Raw genomic sequence first — 21,029 nt, forward strand, 5'->3', positions numbered from 1 at the left:
TATCTACTAAATCAGACACTCTGTGGTGGGGCCAGTAGCCTGTGTTTTAAAATACTTCCCAGGTGATTCTTATGGACACTAAAGTTGAGACCCACAAGTAGACAGCATGAAGGTAAGAATGGGAAGTGCTATAGTTAATGCAGTTGTGGGACGATTCTCCTAGAAAACTATACCTTTATTTATTCAATCAAAACTACATAATTTCCAAAAAAGAACAACTCATCATCAGTTCCCATTTTAACACTACTCTTAAATTTGATAGCACCATATATGCTTCTTTATACATGAAATGCCTCTGGAGAGATCCACATCAAGCTGATAACCTATATTGTGGAAAAGACATTTTCATAAGATTTGTAGATGAACATTCACAGTAGGTTTATTCATAGTAGGCAAAAGCTGGAAACAATAGATGTGTCTGTCAAAAGGAGAATGGATAAACATCTGGTATATTCATACAATGGAATACTACTCAGCAATAAAAAGAATGAGTTGCTTATACAAACAACCACATGGGCGACTGAAAAACATTACGTTAGACAAAAGGAGCCAGATACAAAAGAATACATACTGTATGATTCCATTTATATGAAGTTCCAGGACAGGCCAAACTAATTCATGGTGATAAAAGTTTGCCTCTGGAGAGTGAAGTGGGAAGTTGACTGGAAGAGAGCCCCAGGGGACATTCTGGAGTGAAGGAAATACTCTTTTTTAAAAAGACAAACAAACAAAAAAAGATTTATTTGAGAGAGAGAGAGAGAAAGCACGAGCAGGAGAAGGAGCAGAGTGAAAGGGAGAAGTAGACTCCCCGCTGAGCAGGGACCTGATGCAGGGCTCAATCCCAGGACTCTGAGCTGAAGGCAGATGCTTAACCGACTGAGCCACCCAGGTACCCCTGGAGTGATGGAAATATTCTATACCTTAATTGAATTGTGTGTTACATGTGTGTTAAAAACCACAGTACATCAAAGTGTACATTTAAAATGTGTGCATTTCACTGTTTATAAATTTTACTTCACTCTCTCCCACCCACCAAAAAAAAAAAAAAAAAAAAAAAAAGGACATTATCAGACAAAAACAAAAACCATGAGAGTTTATTGCCAGCAAACACTAAAAAAACTTCTACAGGATATACCTCAGGCAGAAAAAAGTGATCCTGGATGGAAAGCCAGAGATGTGACAAGAAATGAAGAAACAACAAATAGAGAAAAAGTTAAATATCTGAGGAACAGATATTAACTATAAAGAAGTGCTAGTGATGATGATATGTGTGTGCACGTGCCCATGCATGTATTTCGTGAGTTTCCCTAGCCTGACTGCCTGGGCTCTGCTCTTCCTTCCTCTTCAGATTCATCTCCTGACACCACCATTTCAGCCTTCTTTCCATTCCTCTCCATCTTATCTTCTACACATCCAGTAGTTCTGTTTACCTGATAGGCTTTTTGCCCCACTCTTCACCTGGCGACCTCCTATTCATCCTTAGGTTCAGATCAAAGGTGACTTCCTCATACTCTCTCCCCTCCTTCATATCATACGTGATGAACTAATCTTTCCCATTTTTTACTTTTATCTCACATCCGTTTTCCTTGACATTTATAAAATGTCTGTGTGATTATATATTTACTGTCCTTCTCTTCCTGTAGGCTATAAACTGGTGAAGTCTGTCATTCATTATTATCACCTCATGACCTGATCCAAATGCCTTACACATAGTAACTGTTCAATGGATATTCAAGCAAATACAGAATTCAAGTACTTCAGACATCCACCTAAAACCTATTAACAAAAAAAAGACATAAGATACGTAAGAAGGGTTACAAGTTAATTTTGGATATGTTATATTTGTCACCTTACGGAGAGTCTCTTCTGTTAAATTCTTTTATTTGGGGAACTATTTGCAGTAGGACGGTGGAAAGATCAAGTGTTTGGTATTAAAGAAATCTGAGATTCAAGCCTACATCTGCAACCTAATAGGACCCAGTCCTTAGGGATGCCTGGGTGGTGCAGCGGTTTAGCACCTGCCTTTGGCCCAGGGCGCGATCCTGGAGACCCGGGATCGAATCCTACGTCGGGCTCCTGGTGCATGGAGCCTGCTTCTCCCTCTGCCTATGTCTCTGCACCTCTCTCTCTCTCTGTGACTATCATAAATGAAAAAAAAAAAAAAAAAAAGGACCCAGTCCTTGAGGAAATCACAATCTCAAATTCTCTATCTATAAAATGGAGATAACACTATCTACTTTTGAAAAACTGTTTCAATGATTACAACTGAAGTATGAGACCATGTGACCTGCTGCTTGGCAATCAATATAGCAGGCAATCAATTAAAGACAGCTCTGATTATATTTAGGTTTGACTCTTTCGCCTCAAAGGAGGATATTTTCATTAAGGCATCTTTATGCACTGACATGATCATTTACATTCATTGCCAGTGTATCTCATATGTGGTAACTCAACATTTGAGTCAGGCCATGGGGTTATTCCTCAAGACTTTAGCAAAGTCTTATCAAAACCTTTTTTCATTTGTTTGTGCTGTGTCTTTCTCCCTACATTTATTTCCAGACTTCTCCTATCTTCTCCTTTCATCTATCCTCTTAGATGTGCAAGGGAGCCAGCCTAACAAGGGAGAGTAACACTGATGGCCAGAGAATTCAGTCAGTAGACAGTGCTTTCAGCAATTCAAATCAGCAATCACATTCTCTCAGTACTATGGAATATTCTTTTTTACTTATTCATGAAAGACACACAGAGAGAGGCAGAGACATAAGCAGAGGGAGAAGCAGGCTCCCTACAGGGAGCCTGATGTGGGACTCGATCCCAAGACCCCAGGATCACTACCTGAGTCAAAAGCAGACACTCAACCATTGAGCCACCCAGATGCCCCCACAGAAGATTCTTTATACCGGACACAGCTAGGGAATGGGAGAATCAGCTGGTGTAAATATCCTGCTCTGACAGATGTCAAATACCTATGCCAGATCACTGAGAGTGACAAGACTAGAATTCCGTCCTGGTCAAATTTGATTTTCCATGCCCTTGTTCACCCTAAATGATTTACAGGTGTCTTCCAGTTCCAAGGTTCTATTCTTATATGATAGATAAACTGCTAATAGTTAACTGTAGAAAAATATATACATATAGCCCCTTCTAATCTCTTCCTGGTGTAGAGGAGTCAGTGTCAGGCCCACCTTAGGGCAGGGTTTGGGGGGAGGAGGGAGTTTCACAGAGAAGCATGGTCAGCATGCTCACCAGCATGGGGCATAGAGGAAAAGGGAGGTCACATCCAGAGATGCACCAGTAGGCACCCACTTGCCTGGGACAAAGGCAACTCTGCAGTATTCCTACTAAAGCTGAAAGTGAGGTGCACAAATGACAGAGTAGATGCCTGCGTGGTTGGAAAATTAGTTACACCAAAAACATAAGTAAATAGATTGGGCAAATAAGTAAATATAATGAGAATAATAAAAGTCAGAAATTTAACTGGTAGAAAAGGTATTTATGGCTGGAAGGTACTCTGAGGCATTAGATTTGAATTTGAGAAATGATATGAATTAATGATCTTTAAATACATGTATACAGACTGTATTATGAAAAGAGGTATACATTTATGTGTGTGCACACACACATATTTTTTAACTATTTGCTGAGATGGCTCAAGAGCAATGACATCCAATAATAATGAGCACACTGAGCACCCAGATCTTGGCTACAAAAAGGCATTTTCTCCTAAATGGAACTAGTGTTCCTAGGAGAATGGCTGGTTCCAGACAGGGGTGGGCCAGGCAAAATACAAGAGCTGTCTGGAACATCTTCCGCTAGAAAGTAATGAAGTATTCAAAGAATGATGGAGACCTGTCACAGTAACCTAGAAACCCCCTTGAAAGGGCTTCCACTGACCAAACTGTGAAAATTTTAGCAACAAAATATTTATTGATAGTAAATAATTACAACCCATTGAATAAGGTAGAATTCCACATATCCATTGCTGATGTAAATACATATATAAGAAAGGGAAAGCTCTTCTTACACAGTATGCCAATTAATAAAGATAGGAATTAAAAAAAATAGTGTTTGATTCAGGCAAAGTCATCAATGAATGCTCAAAGTGGTGGATGGAAATCTGAGAAATGAAGAGTTGACTACTGGCATAATCTCTGAAGACATCTCCACAAAATACTAATGGATTTTTTTTTAAGAATTATTTATTTATGATAGAGAGAGAGAGAGAGGCAGAGACACAGGAAGAGGGAGAAGCAGGCTCCATGCCAGGAGCCCGACGCGGGACTCGATCCCAGTACTCCAGGATCGCACCCTGCGCCAAAGGCAGGCGCTAAACCGCTGAGCCACCCAGGGATCCCCACTAATGAATTATGATGGGGGAAATAGTGACATTACAAAAAAGAAACCTGGCTCTCGCCAAAATGATCAAGTGAGCAAGGTTATCATGGACAGTGATGGGACAAATCGCTATTATGTACTCCCTCTTGTGATGCACTGAGAACACAGCTTCATCTCTGTGATTTCTGCCAAAAAAGCATGACTTCAACATGACCCTGAGGAGGCAGTAAACCGACCCAGGCGGAGGAACATCCTACAGGTTGTTTGGTCTGTACTCTATTTCCTGTCAAGGAACTGACAGAAAAAGTAGACTGCCAAGACATGATAAGTACATGCAACCTATGCTCCTATGTGGGCTCTTGGACCAGAAAGGAAAAAGAGAAATTACTAAAACACCTGGCAAATATTGACAGGATCTGCAGATTGGATGGTAGTGTTGTACCAGTGTTGATTTTCTGGCTTAGAGGACTGGACAGCTGTTATGTAGAAGTGTTCTTGTTTTAGGTGTTTAGAGGTGATGGGGCATTGTGTCTGAAGCTTTCCCTCAAATGATTTAGAAGTAAGACTAATGAGGGGTGCCTGGGTAGCTGAGTCAGTTAAGAGCCCGATTCTTGATTTCAGCTCAGGTGGTGAATTCAGGGTGATGAGATCAAGCTCTGGGCTCAGCAGGGAGTCTGCTTGAGATTATCTCTCCCCCTCCCTCTGCTCAGTTGTACTCTCTCTCACTCTCTGAAATAAATAAATATTTTTTAAAAATAATTAAAATGGGGATCCCTGGGTGGCGCAGCAGTTTGGCACTTGCCTTTGGCCCAGGGTGTGATCCTGGAGACCCGGGATCGAATCCCACATCGGGCTCCCAGTGCATGGAGCCTGCTTCTCCCTCTGCCTGTGTCTCTGCCTCTCTTTCTCTCTCTCTCTCTCTCTCTCTGTGACTATCATAAATAAAAAAAAATAAAAAAAAAATAAAAATAATTAAAATGGCAAAAAGGATTATGGATGAACTGTGGTGAAATGTCAAGAACAGGAGAACCTGCATGAGGAGGATCGGAGTTCTTTGCACTGTACTTCCAACTTTCCTGTTGGCTTAATAACTAAAAAGTAAATTGCTGCAAAACAAATTCTTTTTTATCCACTTCTTTGGTCCCGTGGAAACCTATGAAAAATAGAATGATGCTGGAATTAAGGAGTTGCACAAAGGGAGTAATGGCAAAATCAACATGTGAAAGTTTGAGATGGATGCTAATGCAGCTAGGCTTCAACTGTGCTTCTCCTTCCTTGTGTACAGTGAATAAAAGTTTGGGAACTGGGTTCCCAGGCTCAGTATGATGCTAGGACAGGCAAGGTCTGTTTCTGCTTGGCACTGGTAGATCTAGAAGTGTCAACATATGCACTTCTGTTACCCTGCTGCTTATGCGTTGTGGTAGCAGTCACCACCAAAGGCATCCATTCTTCCACAGGTACAAATTGTATTTCCTAACTAACAGTGAACACTCTCTTCTCTTTCCTTTTCCTTCCTTCTTTACCTTGTTTCAGTCAGGTTTCAGTTGTAGGCAACAGAAATTACTCTAGATGTTTTGAGAAGAAACGAGTTAATACAGGGAATTAGGTCTTAGAAAATCACTGGAAGAGCTGTAGGGGCAGGCTGTAGACTAGGCCTCCAGAGAACCTGGAAACACCTCAAACTGGCCCACCCAGGAAATTGCCACTTCTGCCCCAGTCAGGAAGGTAGGTAATCAGGAACCACCACCAGATCTGTAGGCTTTGCAAACATACCCTATCTAGTCATCAGGAAGCTGCCACCACCACTGGTTCTGCAACTTCCTATTGATACTCACAAAACAAGTTACCAGATACCAAAACATTTTTGCAGGAAAAGTCAAGGTCTACGTGACTATGCTTGTCAGAAGAAAAAGCCAAAGAAACAAGAACTTATGCTCCACTTCATTTCTACTTTCCAAATCTCAAGTAAGTGCACTATACTGGGAAATCTATCTCAAAATCCATTTCCAGAACGTTAAGTGCCAGAAAGTATGAGAAACATATTGTTTAGCTTCCCAACCTCTGCAAAATAGGGAAGTCCACTGAAAAGAGGCTGGAAGGGATGCTGAATTCCAGTGTACATATCTACCACACTCCTCCTCACCAAAGGTTAGTGGGAGTTAGCCTCTATTGTTAATCCCCAGAGACTGTCAGCAAATCTGGTATAATTTATATTCACTACTTCCTTGGTTTGTTTTGTTTTAATGACAAAATTCTGCACATGAAGCCAGGACCATCTCTTACTAAAAGACATTTATATGTGGAATAAGAACTAAAATTCACTGAAAAGTAATAGAGAAGAATTATGATCTAAACTTTGGCCTACTTCAATGAGCCACTAATATGCTCATACAGTGCGACTCAGTGGTTAAAAATATTGGTTAAATTATAACTCTCCAAGTATCTTGTAACCCATGTCTGTTCATTTTTCTTTTTGTTTTAGTTTCAAATTTAAAGTAAGAATCATCACTTTTTCCTGCAAGAGAAAAGCTACCTTATTTTTCATCAACAGCAGAGGGCTGCCTATTTCCGTCTGTGAGTTCTAGAAAATAATGTTCTTCTTCTAAAAAAGAAAAAAAGTGAGGGGGAGGTCTTCTAAACCTTCTAAACCACCACTTTGTGATGGACCAGAAAATAAATGACAAGAGCGATGAGATGGCCACCTCTACCAGAAAACAAGTGATTTTTATCTTTCCCACCAGATTCTGAGCTCCTCACAAAACAGGCAGGGACTGTTTTTTCTATCTGTATCCCTGGTGGCCAGCACACTGCATGATACAGAACAGACAGTTAATAAATGTCTGTTGAATAAATAACCGAGTGGAAGAAGTGGAAGACAACACTCCATCATCATGTCTCTCACCTTCCTATCTCACTCCCTTCCTCAATGTGGACAAAGTAGACAGATGGAACTGCAAGGAACTTTGAGTCACAGGACAACTGGCCCCCCATCATGCAAACAGAGTGGGCCCCAAGCCATGAAACTTCCCTAGAAGTACAAATCCCTCAGGATGCAAGTTCAGGAAAACCTTATTTCAAAAGGTGGAGTTTCTGGCCTTTATTCCCAATTGCTTACTGACCACCCACTAACTGCCATAATTCGTTTTATTTCCGCTGGGCGGAAGGCTGATGTGAGAAGCAGATAACTGAAAACACAGAACCCGTACCAAAGAGAGAAGAGTAAACAATGCCTTTGGCAATATCCTATGATCAATTTGGCTTTGCTGGAAAGGAATGGGATGAGAAATCTGGAAATCAGGAGCTACCTCTGAGTAACAACCAAAAGGAAAGAAAGTCCAAGGCCAGCCCGATTGGGTTGGATGTCAGCTTGAGGTTATCTGCATTGAACAGCTTATCATAGCAAAGCAGGGAGACCTGACTGATAAGAAAGCTATCAGTGGTTCCACACCGCACTATTCTCCTCTGATCTCCTCCGCTGAACAATAATGGACTTTAGCAGGAATATCATCTTGAGCCATCACATACTGTTGTTTCTGAGGGTCCATCAAGCTGCCACCATTTTTCCACCACCACTTTGCTTCTTTTCTGCTAGCAGTAACTAAGAAACAAGCTCTAATATTACATGATTAGTCTCAAAACACACTGAGATAATGTGCCGGCATAAATAAGTTGCCCGCTGTTTATATACGAAGAACTGCCAAGATGAATGTAAAAGACATTTTGTAAAAGACAATTTGAAGATATCAAGTTACTAAGAGAAGGAACTACCCCAACACTGTCAGAAGATAAATTAAATTCAGGGTGATGTATTACATTTAATTGGGTCCCATCTTGATAGCAAGTACAGGTGACACTTAGCCAGTCAACAAGAACGCCTAAATTTTGTTTGTTTTTTTTTTTCCCCAAACTGAACTAGTCAACTGTTAGACTACATAGCTTTTCATCTCCCACCCATTCCCATTTTTGAGACAATCATCAAGAATTTAGAGAAGCCACATCTCATTTAAAACGAACAACTTGGGATCCCTGGGTGGCGCAGGGGTTTGGCGCCTGCCTTTGGCCCAGGGCGCGATCCTGGAGACCCGGGATCGAATCCCACGTCGGGCTCCCGGTGCATGGAGCCTGCTTCTCCCTCTGCCTGTGTCTCTGCCTCTCTCTCTCTCTCTCTCTGTGACTACCATAAATAAACAAACATTTAAAAAAAAAAATGAACAACTCATTCCAAATGGCTTTTTTTTTTTTTTTTAACTAAGTGTGAGGCGTAACCAGCCTAAGTTATTTCGAGAAGAGACATCTTTGCCTTCTCAAATCATGGAACTGAATTTTCAAAGTGAACCGCTGTGGGAAGTTCTTTAAAGTATGTCTACTTTTTCAGCTTTATTTTTTAATATCGCTGAAGACCGGTTGATATTTAAACACAGCATGAACTTGCCACACTTGACACAAACTGCCAAACACGAGGAGTCAAATCTATCTGCCTGCTGTCCCATGGCCATCTCCAGCTAGAGGGTTAAAAACGATTTCAGATTTTTAAAAAAAAAGAAAAAAAAATCAAAACAGCTAATGACAATTCACTTGGAAGTCTTCCTGTCAAAGTCCATGAGGTCAAGTCCAGCGGGCCTCCGCCAGCGCAGGCGGATCAACAGCCGGGATGCTGACCTGCAGGGAAACCGCCGCCCTCCCGGGGCTCCCGCACCCCGCACCCCGCACCCCGCACCCCGGGCAGGGGGTGGCAGGAAGGGGCCCCGCGCACCCACGCCGCTCGCAGCCCGGCGCCCCTCCCCTGCACTTCCTGAAGGAAACTGGAGGAAGGCGGCGGCTCCGGGAGGAGAGGGGTGTGGAGTCCACGGGCTGGGAAGAGAATGCGCTCGCTGAGGCTGAGGCTGAGGCTGAGGCTGAGGCTGAGGCTGAGGCTGAGGCAGGCGCCCCCCACCCCCACCCCCACCTCCCACCCGCGCGCCAGGCCGCCCCAGGTCCGCACGCCGCCCTGCGCGCTCCCGGGGCTCGTGCGGGGCAGCGGGGGCCGACAGCCGACCCTCTGGCCGATGAGCCGCGCCAAGGGGAGCCCGCCCCGCAGCCCCTCGGCCCCCGCACCTCGTCCTCCGGGAGCCCGAAGACCTCCACCGCGCAAGTTGCCATTTCCGAACGGTTCCAGCAAACCGGACGCGCTCGCCCCCGCCCCGGAGTGGGAACCGTAGTGCGGAGGAGGAGGAGAGGAGGAGGCGGGAGGAGGTGGAGGAAGAGGAGGCGGCGCTCCCCCAGCGGCCGCAGCGCCTCCTCCGGCCAGTGCGCGCCAGGGGCTCGAGGAAGCGCGGCGGGAAAGGGCCGGCGGCGCGCGTGCGGGGCGCGGGGGGGCCCGGGGAGGAGGCGGGCGCGGGGGCGGGGGCGCGGGGGTGGGGGCGCGTGCGGCGGGGCTCGGGGCGTGGGGGCGCGCGTGCGGGGGCGCGTGGGGGGCTCGGGGCGGAGGCGGGCGCGTGGCGGAGCTCGGGGCGTGGGGGCGCGCGTGCGGGGGCGCGTGCGGCGGGAAGAGCGTGCGTGGAGGGCTGGGGAGGAGGCGCGCGCGCGGCGGGGGCGCGCGCGGCGGGGGCGCGCGTGGCGGGGGCGCGCGTGGCGGGGGCGCGCGTGGCGGGGGCGCGCGTGGCGGGGGCGCGCGTGGCGGGGGCGCGCGTGGCGGGGGCGCGCGTGGCGGGGGCGCGCGTGGCGGGGGCGCGCGTGGCGGGGGCGCGGGCCTGAGCTTGCCGTGCGGCCCCGGAGTCGCGGGGAGCAAGGCTGGGAGGCGGCGCTCGGCCTCCCGTCCCCCGGGAAGCACAGCTGCGGGTTTCCCCAGCAACAAGTCTCAGATCCGCTGCAGAGCGCGGCCTCTAACCAGACGCCTGGGATCAGGAGCGCTTAATCCACCTTCACCGCAAGTCAGATCTGAGCGCTTTCCCGTGGCTTAAGGCTGCGGATGCCACCTGAAGCTGGACCTTGCGACCTCGAGAGGGAAAGCCCCGCGTGAGCGAGGCCGCGAATGGGGAGGCCCGAAGGGATCTCCTCGTTCTTGGACTCGATCTGAAATTCTCTCCTTGTGATTTTTAAACACTGTGCCAATTCATAAGCGATTTCCGGTCGTAAGGTCTGCCCTTAAAGCCTACCCGTAACCTCCAGCCGCCCGCCTTCACCCTCTAAACCTGCTTAGCTAAGCCTTGACCTGCAGCGCCACAAAACGAAGAAAAGAGAAGGAGTACAACTAGGACCCCCTCTGCTGTAGAACAGTCATGCGTATTTTATAGTCATGTCTGATGGATTTTATAGATCCCTAATCACAGGAAGACTTTGGTGTTGAATGGTCTAACATAGGGATCCCTGGGTGGCGCAGCGGTTTGGCGCCTGCCTTTGGCCCAGGGTGCGATCCTGGAGACCCTGGATCGAGTCCCACGTCAGGCTCCAGGTGCGTGGAGCCTGCTTCTCCCTCTGCCTATGTTTCTGCCTCTCTCTCTCTCTGTGTGTGACTATCATAAATAAATAAAAATTAAAAAAAAAAAAAAAAAAAAATGAATGGTCTAACATGATGAAAGATACTTTAATGTGGGCTGCTCTCTGAGGCATACCAAAAAAAAAAAAAGTGTTGTTTGAAAGTTCTCCTTTAATCCTTTCTCAGTTAATATCTGCTGGCTGCCTTTCCTCTAACACTAGATTTTTGAGATCTTTAAGGTTCATTTTTTCCTCCTTCCATTCTAACCCCCCTGGACCTCCTCCATTGCCACTGGCATGGTTTGAACTACACTCCTTGTAGAGCTCTCAGACTCAGAGCTCAGTAGTGCAAGATGCGTTACTATTCAATTTTCTGTAACATGTTCCTAGGTTGAGCTTCCTGTCTGCTCAAGTGGTTAGAAGGCTTAGTCCTAATCACTGCTCTTCCTCAACCCTCTTTTTGCTGAAGTTGATTCTACATTCCAGCAGGCAGTTGTAATGCTACGTCACCTCAGAAATGGAGGGAATGGCACAGCCCTCATCCCTCCACGCTGGCACTGGTAGAAAGGTTTTTTTCCCCCTCTCTGGTCTCTAATTGTAGACATCTGTATCCATTAGAATGACGACTGGCTGTTAGTAATAGTAACCCAAACAAACAGAATTCAAGGATAGATGTTATATTGTCTTATATTAAAAAGGCTACTTTGCTCCACAAAGGCATCAGAAATTCAGGCACTGTAAAGCAGGGTGCTTTGCCATTTATAGGTGTGGTCCTCAGGCTCCAATGACTACATCCCTGCTCCAGGCAACAGGACAGAAGAAGGAATCAAGAAGGAAGTTCAGGTCTCATGTTTGTCTTTTCAAAAAGGCTTAAATTCATAGAACAGAACTGAGTCACATAGCTGTATCTAAATACAGGTAGGCTGGCAAGCACAGGCTTTTCTAGGGAGCCTTGTTGGGTCTCTGTTACTAGAGAGTAAAGGGACGGATACAGGGGAGAAACTAGCAGTGTCTGTCCTAGCATTTTTGCCCTCTGGCATTCACAGAGAGGTCAGCACTCCCAATCTGTTTCTGGTCTTCAGGCCACAGAATTTTAGACTCAAAAATGAAAAACCCTCAGGCCCTCTGACATCTCTCATTTGCTGCTGGCCCTCTGCATCATCTGCTTTGGGTACTCAAGCTGCCACTGGAATGCAGTGGGGATGACAGGTACCACTTTTGATGTGGAATGCCTGGGTGGTGCCCTGGTTGAGTGTCTGCCTTTGGCTCAGGTTGTGATCCCAGGATCCTGGGATGGAGTCCCATATCAGGCTCCCTGTGGGGAGCCAGCTTCTCCTCTGCCTGTGTCTGCCTCTTTCTCTGTCTCTTGTGAATAAATAAATAAAATCTTTTAAAAATAAGTAAATAAATAAAAATAAATAAATAAAGCTTTTAATGTAAGATTGTACCCAGGATATAGGTCACCTCTGCTCTTAGAGTCCACAAATCTGGGGATTTGTCATTCTCCAATCTTGAGAGAAAAACCCAAGTGCTAGAAAGGTGTTCTTCTTGGAGATAGTCACTGTGTCCAGTATTATCTAATAAAACTTTGTTATGAAGGAAATCTATATCTACACTACCAATATGGTAGCCTTGGTTATTGAGCACTTAAAAATGTGGCTAATACAACTAAGGAATAATTTTACAGTTAAATTTAAATGTTTATTTGTGGTTAGTAACTGCCATATATTATGCAGCACAAGAAATGAGTCAAAATGAGTCTAAACATGCCCTAAATTGTAGACATTTTTAAAAATTAAATCTTGAGTACATACAAAAGATTATAAAAATATAAGGTATGAAGAATAAAAATAAACAGTAATCTACTCATCCCCACTATAAGAAAAAGAATTTTACCAACAACTTTTTTGCAGGTTTTGTGCCCTTTTCTCCCCCCACCGAGAGATAACTACTGTTCTGAATTCTATGTTTACTGTTTTCTTCTGTTTTTTAAATTGTTTCACCAGATGGGAATGTATTCCTAATTGAAATGTTGTTCATTTTTGTGTCTTTGAACTTTATGTAAATGGGATCATAAAGTGACTTGCATTTTCCTACCATTCTACTTTGTGCGATTAATTCATGCTGGATGGTCGTAGTAGTTAATTTATTTTCACTGCTGTGTTATGTGCCATTGAATGACTCTACCACAATTAAATCATTCTTCTGTTGTCAGACATTGGGGGAACAGAGATTTTTGAGTTTTGTTTTTAATTTGTAAACACCTCTTATATGATTTAGCTGTTTTGAAATGTTTGTAGGACATTGTTTAAATGACAGTGGCGTCTCTGAAATTTAATGATGGTTCAAAATTTTTGTATAAGTAGAGGGGCTTAGAACTCAGTAGAGTAGGAGACTCTTGATCTTGGAGTCATGAGTTGAACCGGGTATAGAGATTACTTTATTTATTTATTTATTTATTTATTTATTTATTTATGATAGTCACACAGAGAGAGAGAGAGAGGCAGAGACATAAGCAGAGGGAGAAGCAGGCTCCATGCACCGGGAGCCCGACATGGGATTTGATCCTGGGTCTCCAGGACCGCGCCCTGGGCCAAAGGCAGGCGCCAAACCCCTGCGCCACCCAGGGATCCCTAGAGATTACTTTAAAAAATTGTATCAGTTGAGATAAATTAAGCATCAGATTACTAAGCTTTTTCCAAAAGTTTATTACATTCAGGGACAAAATTATCAATTTATGGTGTTAAAAGACTGACCCCATTATGCCTTTTTTTTTTTTTTTTAACAAAGTAAATTCTAAACGTTTTCTCTCACTGAAACCCAGATGCAGCATGGTGTTTCTTGTTTTAACTTTCTCTTTCATGCGTTTGAGGTTGATGGGCAGCAAGTCAACAAAGTACTCCTCAAAGGATCAAGAAAAAAATATCTTTATATTTTCAACTTTTCTGTAAGTTTGAGATTGTTTCAGATTTTTAAAAATGAAATGTTGGTTAAAAATACATAAAGGTCTCTGATGAAAGAACTAGTGCTCTTTGGAGAAATTGCTGATTCTAGTACAGGAGCAGGAAAGGTACGACATGAGCCTGGAGCAGATTTAGTGCCAGAAAATAAAGAACTGCTGAGAAAAAAAAAAAAAAATCAACCCCACAATGATGGAGGTATGTCCAAGATCTCCCAATAGCCAAAGCTGGAACCATTGGAGCAACAAAGTAAAGTAGTATTGAATTCTATCCAAAGTATAAAATAAATATACACAAGTCCGTATTGATATAAGTGATTAAATAAATAGAGGAGAGGACACAGTTTTATGTAGAATTCCAAATAATGTATGTAGATACTAAAGGAGGGGGAGCATAACCCCCCTGCTGCATTGTGGGCTAAGCTTAACGACTTTCTCCCAAGCAAGACAATATGGAAAAGGGGGAAAAGTTGAAAAATCTGACAAACACAACCTCAGCCAGGTGGTCAAGGTCAACATCACTAGTGATAAGTCATGCTATATGATGAACATGGTACTTTACTTCTGTGAGACCAAAGACCTATAATCTCAGTCTACTGAGGAGAAAAAGCTGACAATCTGCAAATGCTTGATCATTATTCCTCAAAATTGTTAAGGTCCATCAAAAACAAGGGAAGAGGGGATCCCTGGGTGGCTCAGCGGTTTGGCGCCTGCCTTTGGCTGGGGGTGCGGTCCTAGAGTCCTGGGATCGAGTCCTGCGTCGTGCTCCTGATGGGGAGCCTTCTTCTCCCTCTGCCTGCTTCTCCCTCTGCTTGAGTCGCTGCCCCCCCCCATGTCTATCATAAATAAATAAATAAATAAATAAATAAATAAATAAATAAATAAATCTTTAAAAAATCTTTAAAAAAGGGAAGAGGGCAGCCCAGGTGGCTCAGTGGTTTAGCGCCGCCTTCAGTCCAGGTCGTGATCCTGGAGACCCGGGATCGAGTCCCATGTCGGGCTCCCTGCATGGAGCCTGCTTCTCCCTCTGCCTGTGTCTCTGTCTCTCTCTCTCTTTCTCTCTCTCTTTCTGTGTGTCTCTCATAAATAAATAAAATATTTAAAAAAAAAAACAAGGGAAGAGGAGCATAAAGAGACAGGGTAACTAAATGTAATAATGTGATATCCTGAGTGAGATTCTGGAATATAAAAAGGAACATTAGGTAAAAACTAAGAAAATCTGAATAAAGTGGAAAGTTTAGTTAATAACAATGGATCAGTATTTGCTTATTAATTGTAATAAATGTACCATAGTAACGCAGGACGTTGATAGCAGGGGAAACTGGAATGTAGGGTATGTAGGAACTCTCTGTACTACCTTCACAATTTTTTTTTATAAACTTAAACTGTCCTAAAAAAATTAAGTTTATTTAAAAATAAAGAAATGAATCAATAAGTAGATCCTAAAGTCTCTCAAAAATTTTTACAATTTTTGCCACCATAGTTTGCAAATATTTTGTTATATTTATTCCCAAATACTTTATATTTTTCCTTGTTATTTTGAGAATAGTGCCTTTTAAAAATATTACATAGCCTAACAGCTTATTGCTGGTGTACAGAAACTCAATTGAGTTTCTGTGTTCATTATGTCTAAAATACTTCATTTCTCTTTCATGTAGACATTTGTTAACATCTTTGAATTTTGTTTCTTCCATTTTAACCTCTTGCATTTCTTTTTCTTATCTGAGTGTCCTAATAACTGGATAGACATGGTGATAACATGTATAACTGGCATATTTCCGGTGTTAAAGGGAATGATACTTGCTGTATGGTTTCTGTTTTTGTTTTCCTTTTCTGTTTTGTTTTGTTTGCTGTCCTTTCTTTGGTGAAGAAATTCACTTCTATTTCTAATTCAAGAATAAAATTACTGGTCATAAATGGACATTGGATTTTATTTAATAATGTCTTCTATATCTCTTGAGATGATCTTATTTTAAGTTTTTTAGTATGTTAAATTTTGGTAAGTTATGGCAATTATGATAAATTTTAGGCATCATGATATAGTCTTGGCAGATTTTAACTTAATCAAATGATTATTTTTCTTTTCTCTCATTGTCTCATGAGTACCAAGAGCTTACTTATGGTCATGGCAATGGAAGAGGGTGTCTGGTTTCCTCCTGTTGTCCCTCTATATGTAGCAGTCACTAGTTTACCTGCCATTCTTTGGTTGTTGTCCCATCTCTGAGGGCTCTTCTTGTTCAACTGGCCCTCTCTTTTCCACCTTCTTTTAGCATTGTGGAAACTTCCACATGCTACTTCCCTACTAGTGTAGAGACAGAAATGTTGGGGTCTGGACTCCAACCCACTGTCAAATCACACCATACTGTCATTTCTACTACAGCTACTGCTTCTAGGCTATGACAGTGTGAGAACTATCTGAGGTTTCCCATCTCATGGGGCTCCTGACAGGATGTGGGGCACACCACAGTTTCTCTTAGAGCTCCTCCATTATTGGGGAATTCTAGAATTGCCTCCTACTGATAGCTTAGCAGGGAGGATATAGGCAGGGAGTAAGGTCTTTTCTCAGAGACATTCATCTACACATTGTTGTCACTTCCAAATCTCTTGAGAGTAGGATAATGGGCTGCTTCATCATCATTCCTTCTACCTAAATTAGTATTAATGGCATCAGCTTTGACTCTTGGTAGTCAAAATGTAGGCTTTTGAGGCTCAAAAAACTTTTTCTCGACCTATTTTCTCTACTAGGAGATTCAAAGCTCTATTTTGAAACTTAGAAACTGAGCATTGACTCATCTCTCTTTTCATTTCTGTAGTAACAGCTCTCCCTGAGGGCAGTAAATACAAAAGGCACTCACTGCTGCCTGGGTGTGGGGAGAGGAAGGGAGCCAGGATATTCCAGGGATAATACGTAGTTATCAACAATAGAATTTCACAATAATACTGTGCCACAGCTTCCACACCCTTAGATTTTTTGTGAGCTTCATACATGTCTTTCTCACTAGCTAAGTCTGCCTGAATATCATGAAGAAACCTCAAGCTTAATAGATCCCAAACTCAAATCATTTTTGTCCTATATTCTCTGTCTCTGGAAATGGCATTACTATCTATCCAGTCACAAAGGCTAGAAACTTCTGAGTATCCCCCAAATTCTTATCCCTCACTACTTCTCTCCTCTACCCCATCAGTTTGTTATACAGTAGAAACTCTTCTCCCCCCAACCTCAGAGGGTTTTTGCCCCCATCTTATTGGAATCTATGACTAATGTTAGTGTAGCCACCATTCTCTGATTATTGGCCCAGACAGGTAGGTGACTCTTTGTCTTTCTTGAGCAACTTTGTATCTTCCGAGACAAAGGTTTCAGCATGCTGTCAAGCAGCGATGTCCTGGACTCAGCTCCGGCTGGCTCCTGAGGACCAATTGTGCACATCTCTATCCAGCTATAGATTCATGAAGTCATGTTGGTAGTTTAAAATTAACCACAGGGTGATGGGGCACCTGGGTAGCTCAGTCGGTTGAGCCTCTGCCTTCAGCTCAGGTCATGATCTCAGGATCCTGGGATTGAGCCCTGCATCAAGCTCCCTGCTCAGTGGGGAGTCTGCTCCTCCTTCCTCTGCCCTTCCCCCTGCCTGTGCTTTCCATCTCTTTCTCTCTAATAAATAAATAAAATCCCTAAAAAAAAAAAAAAAAAAAAAAAAAAAAAAAATTAACTACAGGGTGAGTATTTACACCACAGAAACTGGCCAACACTATAAACAAGAGTAATTTTTTTTATTGGAGAGCCAGTGATTAAACATTTACCAATATACTACTGACATTATGGAACATGAGCAAGGGCCTGAGAAGACAAAACAGGGAAGGGGGTTAAACCAATGCAGTGGCTTTTGAGTTACTGAGTTTGATTAATATTGCTCAGTTGATTTGGGGCACGTTCTCACTAAGGACAACCAAAGAACTATGTAGAATATACCTCAGAACTACCCTCCAGGAAAGAAGTATCTATACACTGATTGCCATCCTCTACCTCTGAGGCAGAGAGAAGTTGCCTCATGGGGTGTTAATCCCCTTATTTCCAGACTTGTCAGTGTGTAGAATGGGTAAGTTCTTGCAGGCATCTCAAGCAACAGTGGCGGTGAAACCCAAGTGCAGAAAGCACGTGATATGTTAAACAGCTGAAGTGGATTGCTGTCTGATTACATCTCTATACGGCTGGTTGCTGCCGCGAGGACTGAAGTAAAGGTTAGGCAAGAGGATATGAGGCACAGTGCAAGAGGAATCCGACACAAGGGTCAGTAGGATAAGATGCAGCTCCCACTACAGTAACTGGTCTCAGGGCATTAATTAATATTCGCTATCTCTCTCCCAAACCACCCAGTCTGGATTTCCCCCACCCTTGGCCAGCACTTCAGTAAGTCTGGGTTGTTGCCTGCTGGTGACTCAGATTTGTCCCCAGGGGATATGAACCATCAGTTGTATTAACCTTATTGGGACATGGTTGCTATAATAGCCCATTTACAGTTATCACTGGATGTACTCAGACATGCTCCAGTGAACCCCCGGAGTTCCACACATACCCTTTCTTAACTTTCTTGTGTTGACCACAACTAGCTCTGCATGATAATCATCTAATCCCTCTGCCTCCTACTCTTTTGTTTTATTATGGGTCCACTAGCATGAGAGGCTCAGAATGACTAAGTGATCAGAATTTCAGTTATAGTGGGACCTTTACTGTATCTCCTAGAAGAAGCATACCCCCACTTCAGGAACTAGGACTTCTTGTTAGAAGAGTCTAGCCTACTTTTACTCTTTGGGTCTTAGATTTGGAGTCTAGCTATGAGGAACACAACACCATATATCAGCCCATTGTAGTATGTCCACAGGCTTGTGTTCTTCTAGACCCCTAACATTTTTATAAACATAGCTTCATGATAATATCGACTACTGTGGGGAAGCCCAGTGGCTCAGCAGTTTAGCGCCGCCTTCAGCCCAGGGCCTGATCCTGGAGACCCCGGATCGAGTCCCGCATCAGGCTCCCTGCATGGAGTCTGCTTCTCCCTATGCCTGTGTCTCTGCCTCTCTCTCTCTCTCCCTCTGTGTGTGTGTGTCTCATGAATAAATAAATAAAATCTTTTAAAAAAAATATCGACTATTGTCATCCCTGAGCTACAAAAGGTAACCAGTGAGCCAAAAGTTGTCAGTAGCCCCCTTATCAGTACATTCTTTATTGTCTTGTGAAGTGTCCTCTTAGGGAACACAGGTGGGTGGTAAGTTCTCTACCTCCACGTTATAAATCCATTCTAGTATTCCTCCCTCCCTAAACCTTCTGAGGGTAAGTTCTGAGGAATTGTGGAAAATAAGGCTGGGTATGTTGGGTGGGTGGGGACATGTTTTTTTTTTTTTTTTTAAGATTTTATTTATTCACTCATGAGAGAGAGAGAAAGAGAGAGGCAGAGACACAGGCAAAGGGAGAAGCTAAACCGCCGAGCCACCTGGGCTGCCCATTGGGTCTTGTCTTCAGCATGATCGGCCTTAGAGCTGCAGGAGATTCAGGTCTCTTTAAATGCTGCTGTGGAAGCTTTGTGACTCACTATGCTTGAACTTTGCTCATGCTGTCTTTCTGCCTACAATGCCCTTCTGCTTCACCTTTCTTTCACTAGAAGGCAGTTACTCATTTTTTAAGATCCCCCTCAAATGTCATCTCTCCCTAAAGTCTCTCACAATTCCAACAGATTCAGTTGCTCTGTTTTCTGTGTAATCAGAGCCTTTTATTTTTACCTTTTTTTTTTTTTACTTTAATCAGCGCTCATTCTTTTAAAAAATTGTTCATACCTTTTTACAATACCAAACACTTTGTCTTATAAATTGTCTTCTAGAGCTCCCTGAATTAGTCTGGGAGTTCCTTGAATATAGGATTTGTGTGTACCTTACCATTGGATACATAGTAGCCAGGCAACTGCTACATGTTAAATGAATGAAAGTTATTTCCCAGCAATGGGGGAAATGCATATGTAATACTCATATTTTAACCTTATACAATATTTATGGATTTTATTTTTTTCTCACCGTTCATGATTCAATTCTATAATAGATAAGCCATATCTACACCATTCATACTGTGCATTTTGACCAAACATTGTTGGGTTTTTTTACTCCCAAATATAAAATAAACCTAAAAATAACATTCAGTTTTAGTTATTAATCATGTTTGAGCAATAAACTGAAAAGAGGATTTAGAAAAAATGTCATTACTACAACCTACAACTTTATGGTCTTTTTACAATGACTTGAACTTCTAATTAAAATGAGTAGCATTTAGGACTTTAAATGATATTTGCCTGAATTATTAAAAAGATAGAAAGGTAACAATTTGAACTGCAAAATGTTTTATATTAGTACCTGGAAAATAAAAGACATGTATTTGTCAGTTCTGCTATCCTAATTATTCTTAAATCTGAATTAGAGAGTTTATCTATAAAAATGATTTTGAGGGTACCTGGGTGCCTCAGTTGGTTAAGTGTCTGACCCTTGATTCTGGCTCAGGTCATTATCTCAAGGTTTTAAGATTCACTCAGGTCATGATCTCAGGGTTGTGAGATTGACCTCGGCTCTGTGCTGGGGATAGAGCCTGCTTAAGGTTCTCTCCCTCCTTTCTCTCTGTCTCCCAACCCCAACTCTCTCTCTCCAAAAAAAAAGTGATTTTGAATTAAACATTTAGGAAATTTATTTTATTTTATTTATAATATGTAGAGTAAAAGTATTACAAATGAGAGTTTCTACATTATTTGAAATTATTCAAATGTATGAATAAAAATAACATTACCTCCATATAAGACCAAGAAGACAAGTTGGCAAGCAACTAGAAGCACAATATTTTATTTAAAAAGTGAAAATTATCTTATCAGTAATATGGTATGTGTTTCAGTGTGTGTGCATGTGTGGGAGTGTAATTTTGTCTTCTTTATATGTCACATTTCTGAGACAAAGAAGTCACTTCTAAGTTACATTCATAGCCTCAAATGGGTAAAGTATTGAATAAACTATCTTCAAATATTCATACCAAATATAGATTAACATTCCAGTTTTGTTATTAAGAGATGGTGAGTGAAATGGCTTGAGGGTTTTGCAGAAAACCACTTATAAATTCAGCTAAGGGTCTTATCTACCTGCACAGACTTGTTTAGGTTTTAGTTGAAGAGGCTCACGTGCCAGTAAATAATTTGCAAGCAATTTACTAAATAAATTTGTTGCATTTCAATTCTTCCTCCTTCTCTTGACTCGTGTTTGA

The 21,029-nt window shown here is 42.6% G+C and overlaps 1 protein-coding gene across 3 annotated transcripts in view; it reads right to left on the reverse strand.

Annotated features, from left to right (window-relative positions):
• The window catches only part of NEDD4 (NEDD4 E3 ubiquitin protein ligase), a 124,061-nt gene extending 114,475 nt beyond the window's left edge, over positions 1–9,586 (reverse strand). Inside the window, exon 1 of one of the 3 annotated variants that reach the window (XM_072808677.1) lies at positions 9,430–9,586. In XM_072808677.1, the coding sequence (XP_072664778.1) occupies positions 9,430–9,474 (45 nt within the window). In that variant the 5' untranslated portion in view covers positions 9,475–9,586. The remainder of the gene's footprint in view (positions 1–9,429) is intronic. The other 2 variants (XM_072808679.1, XM_072808678.1) reach the window with 2 other exon arrangements.
• Between the last annotated feature and the right edge of the window lie 11,443 nt (positions 9,587–21,029).

Source organism: Canis lupus, chromosome 32 (genome assembly GCF_048164855.1).
Source record: "Canis lupus baileyi chromosome 32, mCanLup2.hap1, whole genome shotgun sequence".
NCBI lineage: Eukaryota > Metazoa > Chordata > Mammalia > Carnivora > Canidae > Canis > Canis lupus.